This window comes from Musa acuminata, chromosome BXJ3-6 (assembly GCF_036884655.1).
Source record: "Musa acuminata AAA Group cultivar baxijiao chromosome BXJ3-6, Cavendish_Baxijiao_AAA, whole genome shotgun sequence".
In the NCBI taxonomy this organism is placed as follows: domain Eukaryota; kingdom Viridiplantae; phylum Streptophyta; class Magnoliopsida; order Zingiberales; family Musaceae; genus Musa; species Musa acuminata.
In genome coordinates, this window is record NC_088354.1 from 10,138,224 (window position 1) to 10,156,992 (window position 18,769).

General features: G+C 37.7%; 2 protein-coding genes across 3 annotated transcripts; both read right to left on the bottom strand.

The window, feature by feature from the left end:
- Positions 1 to 24: 24 nt before the first annotated feature.
- Positions 25 to 13,996, bottom strand: LOC135641270 (DNA mismatch repair protein MSH2-like). Its single transcript, XM_065156539.1, has 13 exons — positions 13,805 to 13,996; positions 13,671 to 13,720; positions 13,549 to 13,581; positions 10,456 to 11,529; positions 9,755 to 10,309; positions 9,570 to 9,680; positions 9,403 to 9,492; positions 9,240 to 9,311; positions 7,214 to 7,324; positions 5,669 to 5,795; positions 3,043 to 3,242; positions 1,967 to 2,119; positions 25 to 479 (listed from the first exon to the last, which is right to left on the bottom strand). Exons 1-13 carry the CDS (start codon positions 13,854 to 13,856, stop codon positions 279 to 281), a joined length of 2,829 nt encoding a protein of 942 aa, XP_065012611.1. The 5' UTR covers positions 13,857 to 13,996; the 3' UTR covers positions 25 to 278.
- Positions 13,997 to 16,333: 2,337 nt separating this feature from the next.
- On the bottom strand, positions 16,334 to 18,745 carry LOC103987732 (GDP-L-galactose phosphorylase 1). Of its 2 annotated transcripts, none has more exons than XM_009406118.3 (7): positions 18,590 to 18,745; positions 18,031 to 18,137; positions 17,901 to 17,960; positions 17,564 to 17,806; positions 17,294 to 17,479; positions 16,957 to 17,205; positions 16,334 to 16,855 (listed from the first exon to the last, which is right to left on the bottom strand). In XM_009406118.3, exons 1-7 carry the CDS (start codon positions 18,657 to 18,659, stop codon positions 16,583 to 16,585), a joined length of 1,188 nt encoding a protein of 395 aa, XP_009404393.2. In that variant the 5' UTR covers positions 18,660 to 18,745; the 3' UTR covers positions 16,334 to 16,582. The 2 variants fall into 2 exon arrangements, with proteins under 2 accessions (XP_009404393.2, XP_018683880.2); XM_018828335.2 differs by having other exon boundaries at positions 18,031 to 18,149; positions 18,590 to 18,713.
- Positions 18,746 to 18,769: the final 24 nt, after the last annotated feature.

Sequence of the window (18,769 nt, forward strand, 5' to 3'; positions counted from 1 at the left end):
GAGTAGATAGACAAACAAAAACAATAGTATGAAAATGATAGATTTTCATGGGCATCTGTATCGTGGGTCCAATATTTACATACTTAACCATATAACACAAGAAAAGAGAGGCATAATTGGCCATGGCTGGTGATGACAAACATCCTTTTACACTAGCCAAAAGCTTACCCCAAGAGAGACAAAAGGAAGCCAAGAATAGGAACATGATCTTTTTGCGCATTACTGCCAAAACATCCAAGTAAAACCACAACTCAAGATGCAATGCCTTGGGGTAGCCCTCAGAAGAACTGCTGAAGCCATGGAGAGTTGGCTGCATCTTTCTCCAGTTCATTCCTCAGTTTACAAACATGTTCCATGGCCTGTTTCAAGTCCATCTGATCTAAAGGCAAGGCAGAGAACTCCTCCAGAAAGCGATGAGCTCGAGCTGCACCACTAGACATGTCATCAGGATTACATACTCGCATACGTTTACACCCGACCTGAAAATTAAAGAGAGATTGATCAGTTTAAAAATTCAGTCACAACATGACACGTTTATGCTAGCAGCGTAATAGTAGCATGTGGTAATTTTATTGATGACTCATTACGTATGCCAACAGGGAAAAGATCAACTTTGTTCTCTGTTTTGGGGTTCACTCAGATCAGCTGAAAAATTTTAAACATGAATGATGGGTCACGGAATACACTTATGAGAGACTGCTTTCACCATAGAACTAGATTCGGGAGTAGGTAGCTGATATTGTAAAAATTGGTCTAAACTGACTTGAAAGGAAACATTAACAAGATGGTCAAGAAATGCATTTATATTTATAGTCCATGGTTTCGGTTCATGAGTCAGCTGTTTGTAACTCAAGACTCAGTCACATGCCTAACTGGAATCTAATGTGCTCCACAAAGATAAGATTGAAAGGTCAAGCTCATGAGTGTTGGAAGAGGTATATAGTTACATATATGTCAAGAAGGTGACTCTTTTTCTCTTGGGAGGGGATGAAGCTTCTCAAAGAAAAGCAACTCATACTGTAGTATAAAAAGCTATTTGAAGGGCGATCAGACACTTGATACACTGTCGTCAAACAATTCAAAGACAAGAAAGCTATTCAATGTGTAAACGTGCAGTATTCGTAACTTGAAAAAAAAAATGATATTGAAAAAACAATGATATTCATTATCAATTGATATTGAAAGGTCTTGATTGTCATGATATTGAAAAAAAAAACTGATATTCATCATCAGATGTCGATGAGTGAAGCATCAAAAAATATGTTTTCAACTTCTAACTTCCATGATCAAAAGAGTAGTTCCTTCATGTAAATGCTATAGACAAGAGAATGAGCAATGTGAATAACGAGACAATATTATGTCTCACAAAAGTAAAGTTGAGTCAAATTGAGTCAGATTCTTATCTTAGTCCTATTATGCACGTAGATTATGTTAAAAAGTTCAAGTTGACAAGAACTAAATTTTTAGATCTGGATGTCAATGTAGGTAGATGTTCTAAATTCATGAATTTTACTGCATCCGGATTGTTGCAATATGGTTTTATGGTCTTCCTGCATAAAAATGAACCTTACTGATACATAATAATAAAAAATATTGAAAAAGGTCCCTTTAGAATATAGTTTAGATCATTGAATCTCCCCATGCACGAGACATGTGGAGACTTATTCCAGAATGAGTCTGACCACAATCTCCAATCTTTCTTCAACTTTTTGCTAATTACTTTTTCTTCTTCTGGTTAATTTAATTATTCAACAAAACTTTTGCCATTTGCCTTGCTGCATGATCTTTTATACTAATTGATGCAACTCACTGGTAAAGTTGGATTCTTACTGTTACACGCTGACCTTATCTAATTCAACAAAATTAGGTAATGTGATATAAGAACATTGGTCAACGATCAGGAAACATGCAGGTTCATGCAATCAAAAGTACATGCTGTCTGTGAAAATTTCTTTCTGTGGCAAACCTCTTTCTCTGAACCATCACTAATGTTAGATGGCTGAGAAAAATCTTCCAGTTCCTCAGCTTTCCTTCTAGCAAGATTTACAACGTCTTCAGGAAAATTTGCAAGTTCTGCCACATGAATACCAAAACTTTGATCACAAGCACCAGGTTCAACCTGAAAAATTGGAAAAGTTCACAGAAGATAAACAAACAAAATTGAAAACAATCAACGACTAAATTCAGTATGATGGTAGATAAAAGTCATTTGAAATGATTTAAAATAAATAAATAATTGAGTCAATCTCCTCCCTTGAACTTATAATCAACCATGATATGCAGAGGGCATCAAGGTACTTTTGAGTTTTGACTGTGGTCCTCAATGGGGAGGTAACTGCTCATAATTTCATCAATCAATTCAGAACCTTTTTCATAACAATTATATATCACACTGAGAATAAAATGGGTGGGTGATGCTTATAATAGGATGCATTATAGGCATGAACATGATATGTGATTCTTAACTCGTCAGAGTATAAACATGTTCATTCGTCATTCATTCTAACACCATAAGATATAGTTGAGATTTAGAAAAAGAGATTATAAAATTAGGGGCCAAGTAATGATAATTAAACTCTATCCCCACTAGATAATCTAAAAGCAACTTGTGTTGCAGATCCAAAGCTTTAATATGTGTCAAACCAAGTTATTGTCAAAGTTGAACACTAAATTCTTTCAAAAGTTCTGGATATATGGATATATGCGACCTATGGATAGAACAGAATTTACAAGTCAACTTAATGGACTTTAAACTAAAGGTTTTTCTTGAGCTCATGCATCATTTGTCAGCTACAAGGACTCCTAAAATTTGTATAACCTAGATAAGTGTATGATTTGTCTTTTTTTAAATAAGTGTATTGATCAACTAACATGGGAGATGCTTCAACAATTTAAAAGTTTCTTAACATTATAGATCAAACATATCATGAACTAATGTACCAGAAAAATGATGAACATAGTTTTTAGCTATATATATTACCACAGAAAGATAGAAAGTATCTTCATTGCTTGATATTAAACCACTGCAAGCTAATCATTCACCTTGTACATCATAGTCAACTTCCGACTTGATGGATCTATGTGCGCTCCAACATGATAATTTGCTACTCCAACGGAGGACAGATTTGGACAATCATGAGCATTTGCATGAGCTAGTGACGTGAGTTCATGGAAGTGAGTTGCAAACAGAGTTGGCGCCCTAGTAACCTCCACAAGATGCTCACAAATAGCCCAAGCCAAGCCTGAATTAAGATTAACTAAATCAAGACAAATCCAGAGAGAATCCAAGGATCAAATGTTACATTTCGTAAAACCAGTCTCTGAATTTCACGCAAATCTTCAGCTCCAGTATGACATGATGTGATAAACATGAATGGAAGAACATACCATGGCAAAGATAATGATCAAACTTGTCCCTTAAAGCAGTATAAATTTAGCAATTTGAAGGGATAAATATCACATTATCATAAACAAGAGAAACAAACAGACAAATGTCTTTCCTTCACTTTAACTAAAACGGCAATCCATTGTAGTCCCAACTCCCAAGAATTTTTGACTTGACACAAAGTAGTCAATTTCAGCCCATCTTGAGTTTTGAGTTTTAGGTTAATAAATTATTGCTGCAAATTTGCTGTCCCAGAATTAAATATCATACAAATCAAAATGTGAGCAGTTCACTGTTCTGCTAATGTTGACTTGGAATGACACTTTAATATGGACTATTGTATTCCCAAATAACTTGACAATTCACATGATCATGTCTAGGACTCAAATATTGCATTTAAAAATTTGTGGAGTCATAGATGATGGATAGTACAATAACTATTCTATCAACTTCAGTAAAGCCGAGGGAACTAAAGCTTGTAATCTGTGTAACAATTCCTGACAGTAGCCGTGCTACAGCCAAAGTTCAACTTTAGAAAACCTACCTAAAAGGTTGGCTCCAAGAAGAGACAACTATGGAGACCATGGTCTTAATTTTCCTCCGCACACGTCATATGATGGTCACATCTCAACAAGATACAGCATGGATATGTGACAATCAACACATGCCAACACACTATTGGTATGATAGACTCCAATGCCAATACATGTAGACATGGTGTCACTGGATTGGAACTCTCCAAAACTACATGACAGATACTCCCAACTGATATGGTAGGATGATGGCACTTGGGAGATTATGTACCAAAGTTGGTTTTATGTTAGGCAGGGACTTCAACTTAATTTATCTCAGCACCCATGCATGGTTACGGAATCACCCATACATGCAGAGTTGATGATAGGATCATTTGGGAACTTTTATATCCTTTATGCTCAATTTGCTATCAACTAGGCTTTTATATCCAGCAGCTTGATTATACTGTGCTCTAAAAACCTCAGATTTGACCTCATTAGTGTTTGGGTTTCTTTAAGCTATCATAGGTTATCTTGGGTTCATTTACGTCAACCAAGCATGCAATCACATTGACTTACAAAGAAAAGAATTGAGGATCAAGAAATAGAAATGTGATTTCAAATGTCAAGTTGGTTTACCAAGCAGCATTAAATAGGTGCATGATAGGAAGCAACAAGATCAGAGGAACCTTGAAACTTTTGGCATCCAAGAGAAACCTGAAATTTCAGAGCAAACTTTTGAGTTCCTGAATGTCCTTTTTTCTTTTGAAGTGGTATATCAAGCTTTGGATATAAGAAGATCTTTATACAAGGGTCACCATTTTGGGTACTGGACCTGTTTCGGTGATCTAGTCAAACCGATACATACCGATAAGTACTGTATGGACCATCATTTCAAAGAGGAAGAAAAAGAAGGATAAGAGGAAGGGAGTGTTGAGGAAGAGAAGGAAGGAGAGGAAGTGGAGGAAGAAGAGGAAGCAGTAGAGAAGGCAGAAGAAGAAGAAATAAGAGAAAGAGAAGAGGTGGAAGTATACCTAGGAGATTGACACTAGCAAGATGAAAGAAGAGGCAACAGTGGAGCACCACGAGAAGATGGCAGCAGCGAGAACTTGCCAAGCAATGACAGCGACAGTAGCATTGCAAGAAGAGGGCTCATGAGTTGCTATTTAAGGTTTTTTCTCTTTTAATACTATAATGGATGGGCCCCACTGCTATTTTAGGCTTCTTTTTTATTTTTCCCTAAGTTGGATCAGACCACTCGAAACGAAGGTGGTCTGTACTGGTCCACATCCAGACCAATAAGTAACGCCCAAGTCCACATTCTGGTTCTCGTACGAACCAATACATAACACTCATTTTGTACCCTTTCAGGTGATACAACAATCACTGTGATAATATGACAGAGTGCTTTTAAAAATTGACAACTACACATGAGTAAACAATGTATTGACACATTAATCAACTAAGAATGTTGCATAGCATATGAGTAAACAATTTCTTAGTTTATGGTCAGACATTTGATGTTGCAACTTCATCACTTGGTTAGCCCCATGATTGAAAATTAGTGCCAAATACATCCACTCACATACAATGAATGATTGCTATGAAAACGCAATAGAACTCCAAAAACAACAAGAAAGAAAAAAAAAGAAGAAAGAAGAAGGGGAAATGTAAATATCAACTCAACCAATACAAGAAAATGATAAATGGGCAGAATAAGCAACAGATAATGATATAATATAGTAAAGATGAGATAAAGAAACAGACAAACCAAATCCATCGTAAGTTGATGTTCCACGGCCTAACTCATCAATAATTATTAGTGACTTCTCAGATGCGCCCTTTAAGATTGAAGCAGTCTCCAGCATTTCTTGCATGAAGGTGGAAACGCCACGAAGCTGCAAAACCAACACAAACTTTCAATATTTGAAAGAAAAAAAGATATCGTCACATCACATTCTAATGAGATGGGGAAAAGGGAAGAATGCACCTATTAGTCATAATCATAACCTTAACTGTAAGATCCCACAAGGGATATGAGCTATGGTGTACATACTATATGTCATCATGCACACTTAATATGAGCTATAGTGTACACACTACTACTTGTGAGCACTCTAATTAACAGCAAATAATGACAAATATGGCAGTTGAGTATAATACGTTAGTGGTGTATAGGCCATGCTCTGACCTAATGTGCATCCAAATGAACATCAATCACAGGCGAGATGGAGCACTAAAGATGATGGCATTAGCATGCTAGACTGATGGCCTCTCTGGAATCACTACATCACCAATAGGGTTCCCTGGTGATTCAATATGCAATAGTGAGGACACTGGGGGCATAAATTGTGAAGATTGTGGTAATCCCAATCAGTCTCATGTGATTGCAGGTTATGATGTAAATAGTATATTAATGATTATTAAGTCTTGAAAAATACTTCCAAGTGCTTCTTTTTGAAACAAGATCCATGTAATTTCATGCATGAATCATGATGTTAACTAAAGCCAATAGACAGCTCTGAAACCCTTGGTTCATAGTTTATACCACAGATGTTTTAGAATGTTAAGCATGTTTTATTGAAACACATTGGAAGATGGAGCAAAGAAATTGAATTGTACTATTGGAACTTGGTGTAAACAGATATGGAGAGAAATTGCAATTGTATTCATTTTATAAACTTAAAATTGGCCGATTACCTTAATCCTAATACACCAACAAATAACTTTTCCACAACTCATTACCCTAAGCTTTTGGAATGTTCCTTGTTCTAATTCCTTCTGATTGTGATAAGAAAAAGTAACAGATGTATCATTTCATAACAACTCATAACTCCTGTCCCTTAACAAGCCATATAAGAGCCAAACATAGTCCCAACAATTTTGTACATACTATCACTGCTCAATTCTCAAAAAAAAAAACACAATATGCATTAAAAGGATTCTACCGATACTCATCCACCTAGAATATTTGGCTCAATCCAGAGCATAAATCCAGATGAATTCAATTTGTATATTTAGGGAAAATAAACAATGTCAGATTCATCGAAATCCTAAAGTCTACCATTTAATGCATCAATTACTATTAGTAATTTAATATGTTCATTAGTTGTCAGTCGGTGACTGATTCTTTTACTCAAAAGTTGGCTGTTCCATCTTAATTCTTATAGAATCAGCTCCAAAATATACAGTGAAGTCAATATACGGTTCTCAGTTGCCAGAACTTACATTATATGCTCATACTTCATATATTTATCAGGAATTCTGCTTTTCTGCACATAAGACTAAGAACTTTAAGGATTTGTAACAAACTTACCTGGCAATCACCAGCCCCAACACGAGCAAAGATACAATCACGTATGCTTATGGTTGCCCTCTCACATGGAACAAAGCAACCAACTTGTGCCATCAATACATTGACACCAACCTGGATATTGACAAGTTGAAGAAAAGAGTGCAAGCATCAGATGCATTTCAAGTTTAAGTACAACAAGAACTCATAAGGACTTTATAAATTTGTATATAAGAAAATGTGTTCCGTCAAATTCAAAACTGAAAAGGAAGTTATTCTTGATATCAAAAACTTGTCATTGGGTAAGACAGCCATGAATATAATCCACCCTCTCAAGTACAATTAAGAAAACCATTAGTTCAGTGAAGTACATACAATCTAAAATACAAAGGACTCAAAAAAGGAATATCCTTATTAATGAAATTTACAGAGAATTCCAGCACACGAGGAGATCTTTTTTAGAAAGAACATTACTAATGATTATCTAAATTCCACAATTGAAAGGCTTCAAGTAGCCTTTTAGGATGTTTTTGAAGGAAGATCAGGAAAGATGACAGGAAAAATAAACTCAATAAAATGGTGAAATAATGTAGGAAAAAGTTAATGAAGCCTGTTGTACGAGAGAAAAGGTATGAAAGAAAACATGTTCATATGACTGGTGAGGATTGGGATTTTTCCACATGAAGATTAAAAAGAAAAGTTGGAAAGTCAAAAAATATCCCAACTATTGAAAACTGATACACTATTTTAAATTTGAAAATAAGAATCATCATGCCAATCAACACAGGTCAGTATGGCTTGAAATGTACCAATGACAAGAAGGTACTAGCACATGACATTATAACAAATGTCAGTTCGGCTAGCATATGGCTTGGCCAATTTTTGGCTTGCGCCAACCAGTTTGACATGAGATGGCATCATACCGAAAAAGGTGCTGCCACACACCCAAATCACGATACAAGAGGTTGGTTTTTTGGCTTGTTCTGACCAGTATGTAGCTTTTGTTTCCTTTAAAACAAAAGCTGCATAGATAAAGGACTATTGTTCCACTCCTAAAATATTTAGATGGTAATTAGCATTAGGTATATTCAATTTTGTGTCTTTTTTTTCTGTGGGGAACTTTATGAGGTAGGTGGCCTTTTTTCTCTATGATATCCCAACTGTGAAATTCTCAATCAAACATTTTGTGAACACCTATTCCGAAAGAAAGTTGCTCGTAGAGGCCAGCCACAAAGATTTTTGGTTTAAAGAGGGATTCAGGAGCCTCTCCATATAGGAGCAAAAGGTATTTATTACTGTCAAAAGTAGAAGAAGACAAACAGAATGGTCTAATGGGTCCATCTAAGCTAATTTTCCAACCAATGTAATGCTAAACAATACAAAGAGCTGATGCATCTATTTCATGTTCAAGGTTACAGAGTGCTAATGCCAGACTTTGCATGCATGACAAGGAAAAATTTTGATTACAGACAGACACCAATCACCAATTAGCTAATACATCTACTTCACATTTTGTGAACACCTATTCTGAAAGAAAGTTGCTTGTAGAGGCCAAGAAAGTTGCTCGTAGAGGCCAGCCACAGAGATTTTTGTTTTAAAGAGGGATTCAGGAGCCTCTCCGTAAAGGAGCAAAAGTTATTTATTACAGACAGACACAAATCACCGATTAGCCAATACATCTACTTCATAGTTGTTACTGCTCAACTGATGACACTGAATGGTGTCTTAAATCTAATTAATTCATATGTTCTATCTGACCCATAATCACACTTTTAGCATCCAACATTCCAAAAAGTACTTGCATTGTAATGTCAAAAACATCCAAGAATATTGCAATTATCCTAGACAATGCTAGGATTACATTTTTCACATTCGTGGCTTCAGATTCCGTACTACCTGATGTAGATCAGTAATGTAAGATGTAATTTTAAGCTTGTAAAGCAACCATTAAGGTTGTTGACTCAGCTAAAGATAAACTGGTCCAACACATGAAAAGTTGTAAATGCATTCCACCAATTCTAATAATGATTATGGCAGCAAAATGTCATACCTGCCGTATAAATGTTGATTTACCACCCATATTAGGCCCTGTTATGATCTGAAACCAGCTCTTTCCACGGACCTACATATAACAAACCAGAGAAAATAGAGTTACGAGAAAAATCAATTAATAAATTGGGTAAGGATATTCTGCAGGTATATGGAGCGCTTACGAGTTTACAATCATTAGGAATGAAATTCACACCATCCTGAGCCTCCACACAAGGATGTCTGCTTCCTTCTAGTATAATATCCCCTTGATCCTGCAGGTATGTTATAACAATATCATCACATGTCCCTTTTAAGGGACATAAACAGAATCAGCACAAAAATGTCTCACCGAGGGAATAATATCCGGTCTAACATATGGAATAGGACAACTGGTTGCCAAGTCAGCAAAGCTCAGCAGAACATCTAACTCAGCTAGAATTGCTGCAACAGCTTCAAATACCTTTCATAACAGGTCAAACAATTCAGACTGAGATACTTTACTTATGATAAAATTTGAAATATCAGCTTAAGTACCTCAGAAAAAGTAGCTGAAGTATCAACTACTCGAGCAACAATCCCTTTCTGGCAACTCGTGTAATCACTCAGTAATTTTTGGTACTGATCTCCCAACTTCTTTAACTTGGAATTTGTAAATTTTATACCATCCTTCCGTGTTTCTAGGACAATATAATGGTTAGTAAGCTTTTTTCTTACCTTTTGTTCCTCTTTCTTTGTGATCCTAAAAGCATGTCCAAACTGTGTTCCTTTCTCCAACTTCAATGCCTTATCAAGAGAAAGATCAAGATCATTTGCTGCTTGTTTATGCAAATCATTTATTTGTTGTTCTATGGCAGTGAGCTCATTCTTCAGTGCAGCTAAGTTTGGATCATAACCAGGTGATATCATGTATTCGCCATTCTCAAGTTGATCAAGATCAACAGAGACTTCAACAAGAGCAATGAACTTATTTAGCCTTTCCTCATCCATCCAAAAATTTAAGGGCTCCGAATACCTTTTCCTTATCAGTGATGAAAATTGTCCTTCATAATGCTCCAGCACATCTCGGATGTATGGCAGTCTGATGCTTGACTACTCATGGAAGACAATTTGACACAAGAGATAGTTATATAATAGATACAAACCGAAAAGTAAATAAAAAACAGTAGAGCCAATAACCAAATATTCATCTTAAATAGGGTATTTTCAAAGAAATCAAAGGCATGATAAATATTTACCTGATACAATTTTATGACTGGTGGCAAATTAGCTGTTTTTTTCTTCAGAGCATGTGTCAATCGTTCAATATCTGAAATTCTCTTCAGATGTTGCCTTAACCCTTGGCGAAGCTCTGGATCCTCCACAAATGCCTGAACCAAATCTAACCTATGAATGATCTCATGTACATCAAGCAATGGTTGCTTGAGCCACCTATTAAGCAACCGTTTGCCCATGCCAGCAGTACATGTTCTATTCATCAGACCAAACAAACTAAAGTTTTTATTTAAATCTGTTTTGCTCTCAAGGACATTTAGTGCTCTCATGGCAGCATAATCTAATCTCATGTAATTATCTAAATTGTACTTTTCAATGGTAAAGTTTCCATAGTTGCTATCATCTGCAAGCAATTCCACATAGGATATCAATGCCCCTAGGGCACCCAGTGCATAATCAAATCCAGAAAGCAAATCTCGAACAGGTTCAACTGACCCTCTGATGATCCTACCAAGATCCTGCACCAAATCTCTTGACTTGAACTCAGATTTCTTTCTCTCTGTAAGAAGAACATTACATCTGGACAGTGAATTATAAAGAGGTTTAAGTTCTGTTGATCTTCCACATTCCACGGGTAAAAGGCATTCCTTACAACCAAGAGCAATCAAAACTGATTCAGTATTTGTAAATTGGCTATCATCAAGGAACTCAACTGTACCGAGTTTCCTTTTGGTCATATCCACAAAACCTAGTCCCACAGTGCACTGATTTTCACGGAAGACAGGAAACAATGCAACTGTAACTGGGGAATCCTGCATGTCATTGTTGGCAAACAAAATATCTTCAAAACTACCAACATTTCCAGGTGTTCCTGTTTTCGTCAAATTCCAGTTTGATCCACTTCCTTCATATAGCTCTAATGTGTGATCTGTCCTCTCCAGCAAAAGATCACGAGCAATAGCCTCAAACATGTTTTTATTTACACTAACACTAGAAATTCCCTCTGAACCACTACCTAATTGTCTCAAAGCAGTAGTTGTGTGGTAATATGTCCTTGCAATAAATGTAGCATTTTCACCATGAACAGTATAATAATCCTGGTAAAGTACAGCTCAAAAATTAAAGGTGGAGTTATAACAAATCTTCTAACAAAATAATCTAAATAGCTCAAGTAGTTCCAAAATAGTACACTAGATTCCTATGCCAATATAAAATGCACACGTAGTAATAAGTGAGACTTGGTTGACAAACTAGAGAATCTTGTATCATTTGTGAGTACAAAAATAATATATATAATATTATATATATTATTATTATATATAATATATTATATGTATATTATATATACATATATATATTATTATTATTATATTATATATCCATCAACACCATCCAAGACAGTTATACAACATGATACATGACACAAAGTTAAGAAGGTTCCATTGGAGTTTGAATAAAGTTTTTTAACTGGCTGCCAATTTGACATTAAGGTTGGTGCTTATTTAGAATAAAGCAAAGATATTTATGTGCCATGTTGAGGTAAACCAAGCATAGACTGATATGACACATATGCCCTAACCAAATGTGGTTAAGACCAAATCTGAGATCCAAGACACGAAGGTGGCCTTTGTTAAGTGTATGATACGATTCACACAGGGCTTGTGGTCAATATGAATGATTCCTTGGATTACCAAACAACAATATGAAAGATTTTGTTTTCCTAGTTCTCTTCTTCCCTTGAAGTGGAATTTAAATAATTCCTTATTGCCTCGGATACCAATGGGTTGAAACATCAATTAATACCTTTGTTTGTCATGCCTCGCCCTCCATTACAAGTTTTTGTCCATGCTGATGATTGTGGTTCACTCCACTAGTCAACTTGAGGAAGAATTTATCTAAGTGGTAACTAATAAGGGATGAACATCAAGCATTCCATTGATCAAATCAGGGTCAATCTTCCTGATTTATCAAGTATCTTATCTCCTTCAGGTTGTCTTGATTTGCTACCGTTACATCAGAGAAACTAAATGAATTCTTTCAATACAGTAGTTGATAACTTGACAATGGTATAACATGTATGGGAATAAACAGTAGCTGTGTATGAAGTCAACCATTGTTTAAGGACCTAAGTTTCCTTGTACATGAAGATAACACTGTGATTAAGGGTTGCCTTCAATCTATGCAACACATATCAAGTGGTCTGATGACTTCTATGGCAGTAAAAGTCCTAACCTGTTATAAAGTCGATGCCATGGTTTTAGTAATGTTGAACTAGTTGGTTTCATCATTGAAATACTAATTTCCACCTGTACCCCAATCTGTTCAACTCTCTCTCTCTCTCTCTCTCTCTCTCTCTTCTTGAATGTGTATGCTAGCTTAGTTGGTAAAGACTTTAACAGTTTATAGCAATAGATCGAATCTCACATTCGCTATTTACCCTTTAAAAAATAAAGTTGTTAAAGAGTAATGATATGGAATATAAAATGTCGTCACATATACTAACTAAAGAGCTATATTGGTAAATTGATGATGAATGAAAGTTTCTAAGTAATCCTTTGGTATTTTAAAGATAGGAAAAACTATGCTCCATTTATGCACTTACCTGATTGGACAGTCCGATCATGGTGTTTTGTCCATAGACATTTACATTTTGCTAAAAATTAATCCAGATATATGGTGTCTACTATTCATTCAGGTTTCAAGGTGTGACCAGATAGACTTATTTGCACATGAGAAAGTGTGACTTCCATCCATGTAGTAAGAGAATGAAAGTGGTATGGAGACTTCGCATTATTATCACAGAGAAACATGTCAAGTTTATTTTCAGATGTTCCTTGCTGTGTCACTTACTGTTACATGAAAACAGTGGCTACAAAAGATACTAAATAAAGCACTAGAAGAGAGCGTTATCTGAATCCAACAAATTGCAAAAACAATTGGCTAAGGCAAGGTCCACACAACAAGTAACGAGAAGTGCATAGCAATGAGGAGTAACAACTCGTCAAAACAGGAAACAAGTTAAAGCTCGCGATTTGGAAGGAACAGCCTCCAGATGTCTCATCCCTGAGTGAAAAGATGTAAAGGCTCATGTTGTTCGAAGAGGCAAACGAACTCACCCGGCGATCAAAGAAGCGCACGGCCCTGGGATCCTACAAGAACAAGAACCGGCCCATGTTCAGTTGGTTAATAGGGTTTAGCAAAAAAGCCAGATGAAGGACAACAAGGCAAGAAAGCGTACAGCGGGAAGGGCTTTGAAGAAAGATATGAAACCCTGCGCCTGCCTGGCATCTGAAGCCCGAGAACCGAGAAACCATCAAAAGCAAAGAAGAAAGAAGATGAAAGGGGGATCAAGAACCCGCAGAAAAGAAATACCTAATTTGAGCTCGGGCAATTTGTTGGCTGCCGGCGAATCGCTAGCCGTCATGTTTCTCTGGCAAAGAAGCGAGCAGTTTGGGGGCACAGAGAAGGGGGGCGGGGCTGGGGGTTTCCTCAGGCCGTCATCGGCAACATATATCTAGCAATCGACGAGGCACCGCTGGGAAATCGCGCTGTGGCGGGAAAGCTTGGCGGAGAGGGGACGAGAGAGATGGCATCGGGATTCGCATTGAGTCCGGCCCGTCCGAGACGGCCAGGCTTTTAATGGGCCATTTCGAAAAGTCCGTGGGCCGAGGCCAGAATGGGCTGCTTTGCCGGGCTAGCATAGAAGAACCTGAAACTATGGAGTGGCAAACTTGCAATATACAGATAAACTAAAATGGATTATTACTGGATTGTGATTTTTATTTTTATTTTTCCATAAATGGATAAGTGGTAATACGATAAAGTCTTTACGAGCTAACCTAACTCACACGTTCAAGATTTAAATTCTGATAAATCCTAATATATATTGTCATCGGATTAATATTTTAGATATAAAAATTTATCGAATGAATTTTCAAACCATCCATCGTGATTAATGAGTCTGATATATCGCTGTTTCGGATTGATGGTGAAAGCAAACAAATAGAATATACAAGGAATAGATATTGATCGTCGACGAGAGAGTAGTCATAATACAAACCCAAAGCCTTCAAACGTATCCATCATGCATTAATCGCTCCATAATAAAAGACATGCCGTGCCGTGCCGTCCCGGTTATGCATGTGTGTGTAACGTAGAATACAACGACAGAGTTCCCAATGCCAACACGAACGTGAAGAAACTTGTACGTGTGCTTCTCTTTCTTCTTGCTTTGGCAGGGATTGCACAGACTCGGCAGGTTGGAGTTCCAAGTTGCCAAGGTGGCATACACACAGACAAGCAATGAAGAAAGCGTACAGGTTGAAGCGATTATTCGTATCATTCGAGCTTAATGAACACTTCCAGCTTCAAAGAATGGGATCAACCAACAAGATGTCGATCGCTCACCACCTACAGGGACATCATCGCTCAGTGGTGCAACGGGTTCGGCCCGGTGGGGACGACTCGCTTCTCCGCACCGTACCGAGAGTCGATCTCGTCGCCACCGGGTTGGTCCGCGGATGAATGCGTAGTTTGCCTGCGATGATGGCGGTGAGGGCGGTGACGGTGGTGATGGCGATAATGGCTGGTATGGGTGAACGCCGAGGGATCGAACTTATAAGACACCAGCAGCTTCCGGGGGACTGACGAGGGACTGATCCGCCGCCTGGACCTCAGATGGCTCCACCCGTGAATCAAGAACAAGAGGATGGTGAGCCAGAGGAGCCCGATAAGGGCAGACCTCCTCAAGGCCATGGAGGAGGGGGTGAAGGGTGGAGGAGAGGGGGACAAGTCATGGATAACGAGATCTAGAGAGAAGGGTTCCTGTGTGTGACAGCTTGACCTGGGTAGTCCGGAGCAAGATGGTATATGAACTCGGGAGCTGCATTTGCTTACTTTGTGATTCCATCAATTGGGTTTCTTTAAATGCGTTCGAGTCTTTTGGGGCCTCAGAATGCGGGGAGTCGGGAAGCAGGAGCTACACATTGGTCGTCCCTTCTGCCACCGAGCTTCCTTGACGTTGAAGAAAGACAGCGGAGCGTAGTCATCGGTCGAGCCTCGACACATGCTTACTGATGGGGCAACCATGGCTTGAGAGAGAGAGAGAGAGAGAGAGAGAGAAGTTGGTCGGTCGACTACGGGGTAGAGGTGCGGGATCTCAGGCTGTGATGTCAGTGCATTGGGGTTGAGGGTGGACTTCTCCTTCGAGGAGTATTGCTTCTCGCTGCTTTACTTGGAAACAACTACTGCTACTGTTCTTGAGAAGCACAAGTTGCATGGAGGTTGGAAATATGATTTATTGTTCATCTTTATCTTGAAGAGATTTAAACTCTGCCAAAGTGATACCCAAAGTTCTCTAAGCTAAACTCAAGTTTTTTTCATTAAGAACATTTGATAAAGCAGAATTAATGGGTAAATTATAAATTACTTAATGTAGTTAATTAGTTTTAGTATCCTGATAGTTATACTTTCAATAATTATATCAAGATCTTTATATTTATGAAAGTAAAACATTTGATTCCTTCGTTTAAATAAAATCATTCACTCTTTATTTTTAACACTGTAAAATTATTTTTTTAATATTATATATAGATCGAAATATTTTATTTTTGTAAGTATAAAGATCCTAATATAATATTTAAAAATATAAAAATCGAAATATTAAAAATAATTAATTATAGAGGATAATATATAATTAATCTCAGTATTAATTAAAATTTGAATGAGAAACTAAAAGTGTCAAAAATATAGTAAATGTATAAACACAATCAGATACATGCAGACACCTTTTAGTTGTAGGAAGATTTTGATAATGATAGACATGTTGTTCCCATAGCAACACTCTTAGACTGACTTTTTATGCTGCTTGGCCACGAGATTTATGCTAATGAAGACTGTTGATTGAACAATGGTGGACACCTTGACGTTACAATTGAAATCGAATCACTTAAAACAATGTTCAGAATTTTAGTACTAGGAGCATGACAGACAGACAATGCTAACAGAGTCCTAATGGAATGTTGCACATCATTTAAACACACCAAGGGATCGATGACCAGTAATGAGGACTAAAACACACATCAAACCAGTTATCAGCATCGCCGCGAGGAGAAACTGCTTCCTTTCTTACCTGGAATGATCATGCTGGAATCAGCATTTATGATCGTCTTCCCTTCCCATGTTTCTCTCAACAATTTTATCAGAAAGGTTGCTCAAGATGCACTCCTTGATCTCTTTGAACCCCTCCGCAGAAACGGATGCCACCTCATCCAGGAACCTCCATAGTGTATCTTCAGATGTTTCCTGGTAATCCTTCCTTCGTTTCACCACCATGTAGCCACCGAGTTCCCATGCTGCTGGATTAATTTGCATTTCAAGAAACTCCTGGTTCACTTCTCCACGAGTTCGTTTCTCAGCGTAACACTAGCGAATTCATTTCGATATACAAGATGGTGAATAAAGCAATAGGAATTAATGCAAATACAAACAACTCTTTAAATCGAATTGCAGCCGACTAAGATTACCTGCAGTAGGAGGAATATTCGTTTGCCAGCATCAGATATGATGACATTGTAGGGGATGTCATTATCCTGTAGGAAAACGCAGGCTATAGAGACAGCAATTGATAGATCCTCCAGGTTGCTTCCACCTCCAAAAACAAGACCTCTTACAGGATAATGTGAGAGTTGAAAGATCTCTACCCCACTTGCCAGAGTCATAATTCTTTGAGTAGGAGCCTTTTCAACTGGGAACGCTCCCACCAGGTAGAAAGCCTGACATCACAAAGTCAGCCAAGAAAAATATAAAGTTCAGCCACGAGTTCGAATAAAACACCAACAGTTGTATCAATAGATCAGCAACCTGAAAGTGGAGGTGGTTAATGGTCGCAAAGGCACCTAGACTGTTATAAGCCACTCTAAAGTAGGGAGTTTCAGCCTCTCTTGCCACGGACACAGCAAGTGAGAAGCTCTGTTCATCAAGCCTTTGAGGTAAGCAGTCCAATATGCGAGGAATCAGGAGTACATGACCATAATCTATTGGGCTGACCTGCAAAAACACAAGTTCTCATAATGTTTAGTTATATATATCAGATAATAGTATAATCAGTAGTAGCAGCCAAACGATATGCACATTGATGGCAATAACATTAGGGGATTCCGAATCTGCGATTGGAGTATTTTCAAAAAAACCCCTGTCGTCGTTCTCACTCTCTTCAAATCTAATTAGCATTTCCTCTTGCGCAATTTTTGTGAAGTTAAACTTTTTCCCATCAAAGGGTTGCAGAACTCTATCGATTCTGAACTCAGTTGGTCTTTTCTTGAGGTCACGCCCTTCAATTAACTGTAAAATAAAACCATAATCTCCTGAAAGTATCTGCAAAGAAAAAAAAAGGACATCCAAGAATATTAACATCACAAAGGTACCCAAAGTGATCGATTCACCTCATGAGAGCAAAGAACATCTTGACCTTGGTTTCATAGGCATTGACATCATGATGGAACAGCCCTCTAACCTTGCGATCGTCCCACTACAATAACATGTAACAGAATTAAGCTCATTTGCAGAAAATCCATATCATTGACATCTAACTCCTCTACCTCTTTAAGAAGCCTATCAAGGAATGTAGACTGAGCCTCAATCTTCTCCAATGAGCAACCAGAATCCTTTTCTGCCTTGCTGAAATAATAAAGAGGAAACCCGATCCCTATCCAATGAACTCAACCATATCAATTTCAAACATTTAGTACTCAGAACTCTTAATAAAACAGTTTAAAAATAAGCAAACCGAACATACTAAGAAATCTGGCTGTGGCTTTTCAACAAACATATGATTTGCATTGTCTGGTAGCAGATTGAGTGCATGCATGTTACAGATCTAGTATAACTAACAATCTGGTTGTTTGGTTCCAAAAAAACTAGGTTAAATTTTCAATACGATGCAGGAAGTCGGGAAATCTCGCTGCAAGATCCAAGAAAAGCATGAATCATGAACACCAGAATCCTACATTACAATCGCCGGGGAGTTCAGGAAGCACATATCAGGTCGGCAACAAGAACTGCAACTTCTGATTGACCAAAGCTACGATGCATTCGACTCCAACGCCTGGTATGGAAAAGTATAGGCAGTACATTTTGGGATGGGATGCAGGGAATTACCTTGAAGGAGACAGCTGCGGCCGCTTTTCTCCTCGCCATGTTGCCCCTGAGTGGGTTGGTAGACAGACATCGCCGAGACTCTCACTCCCACTTCTCCTCCTTCTAGATGGCGATAAGGTTCTATATATATAATACAGTGTACATTATCTTGGTGAGGCCAAGCCCATGTTCTTGTCGCAG

Bases quoted from the DNA above. Each gene is read 5' to 3' on its own strand.
- LOC135641270 (XM_065156539.1), bottom strand. From the start codon at position 13,856: ATGACGGCTAGCGATTCGCCGGCAGCCAACAAATTGCCCGAGCTCAAA. The intron at 13,582-13,670 runs GTACGCTTTCTT...TTGTTCTTGTAG, and splicing joins TCTTCAAAGCCCTTCCCGCT to GATCCCAGGGCCGTGCGCTT. The intron at 10,310-10,455 runs GTAAATATTTAT...TTCCATGAGTAG, and splicing joins CAGTCATAAAATTGTATCAG to TCAAGCATCAGACTGCCATA.
- LOC103987732 (XM_018828335.2), bottom strand. From the start codon at position 18,659: ATGTCTGTCTACCAACCCACTCAGGGGCAACATGGCGAGGAGAAAAGC. The intron at 18,150-18,589 runs GTAATTCCCTGC...GATATGGTTGAG, and splicing joins CCGCAGCTGTCTCCTTCAAG to TTCATTGGATAGGGATCGGG. The intron at 17,206-17,293 runs GTTGCTGATCTA...TTGTGATGTCAG, and splicing joins TTAACCACCTCCACTTTCAG to GCTTTCTACCTGGTGGGAGC.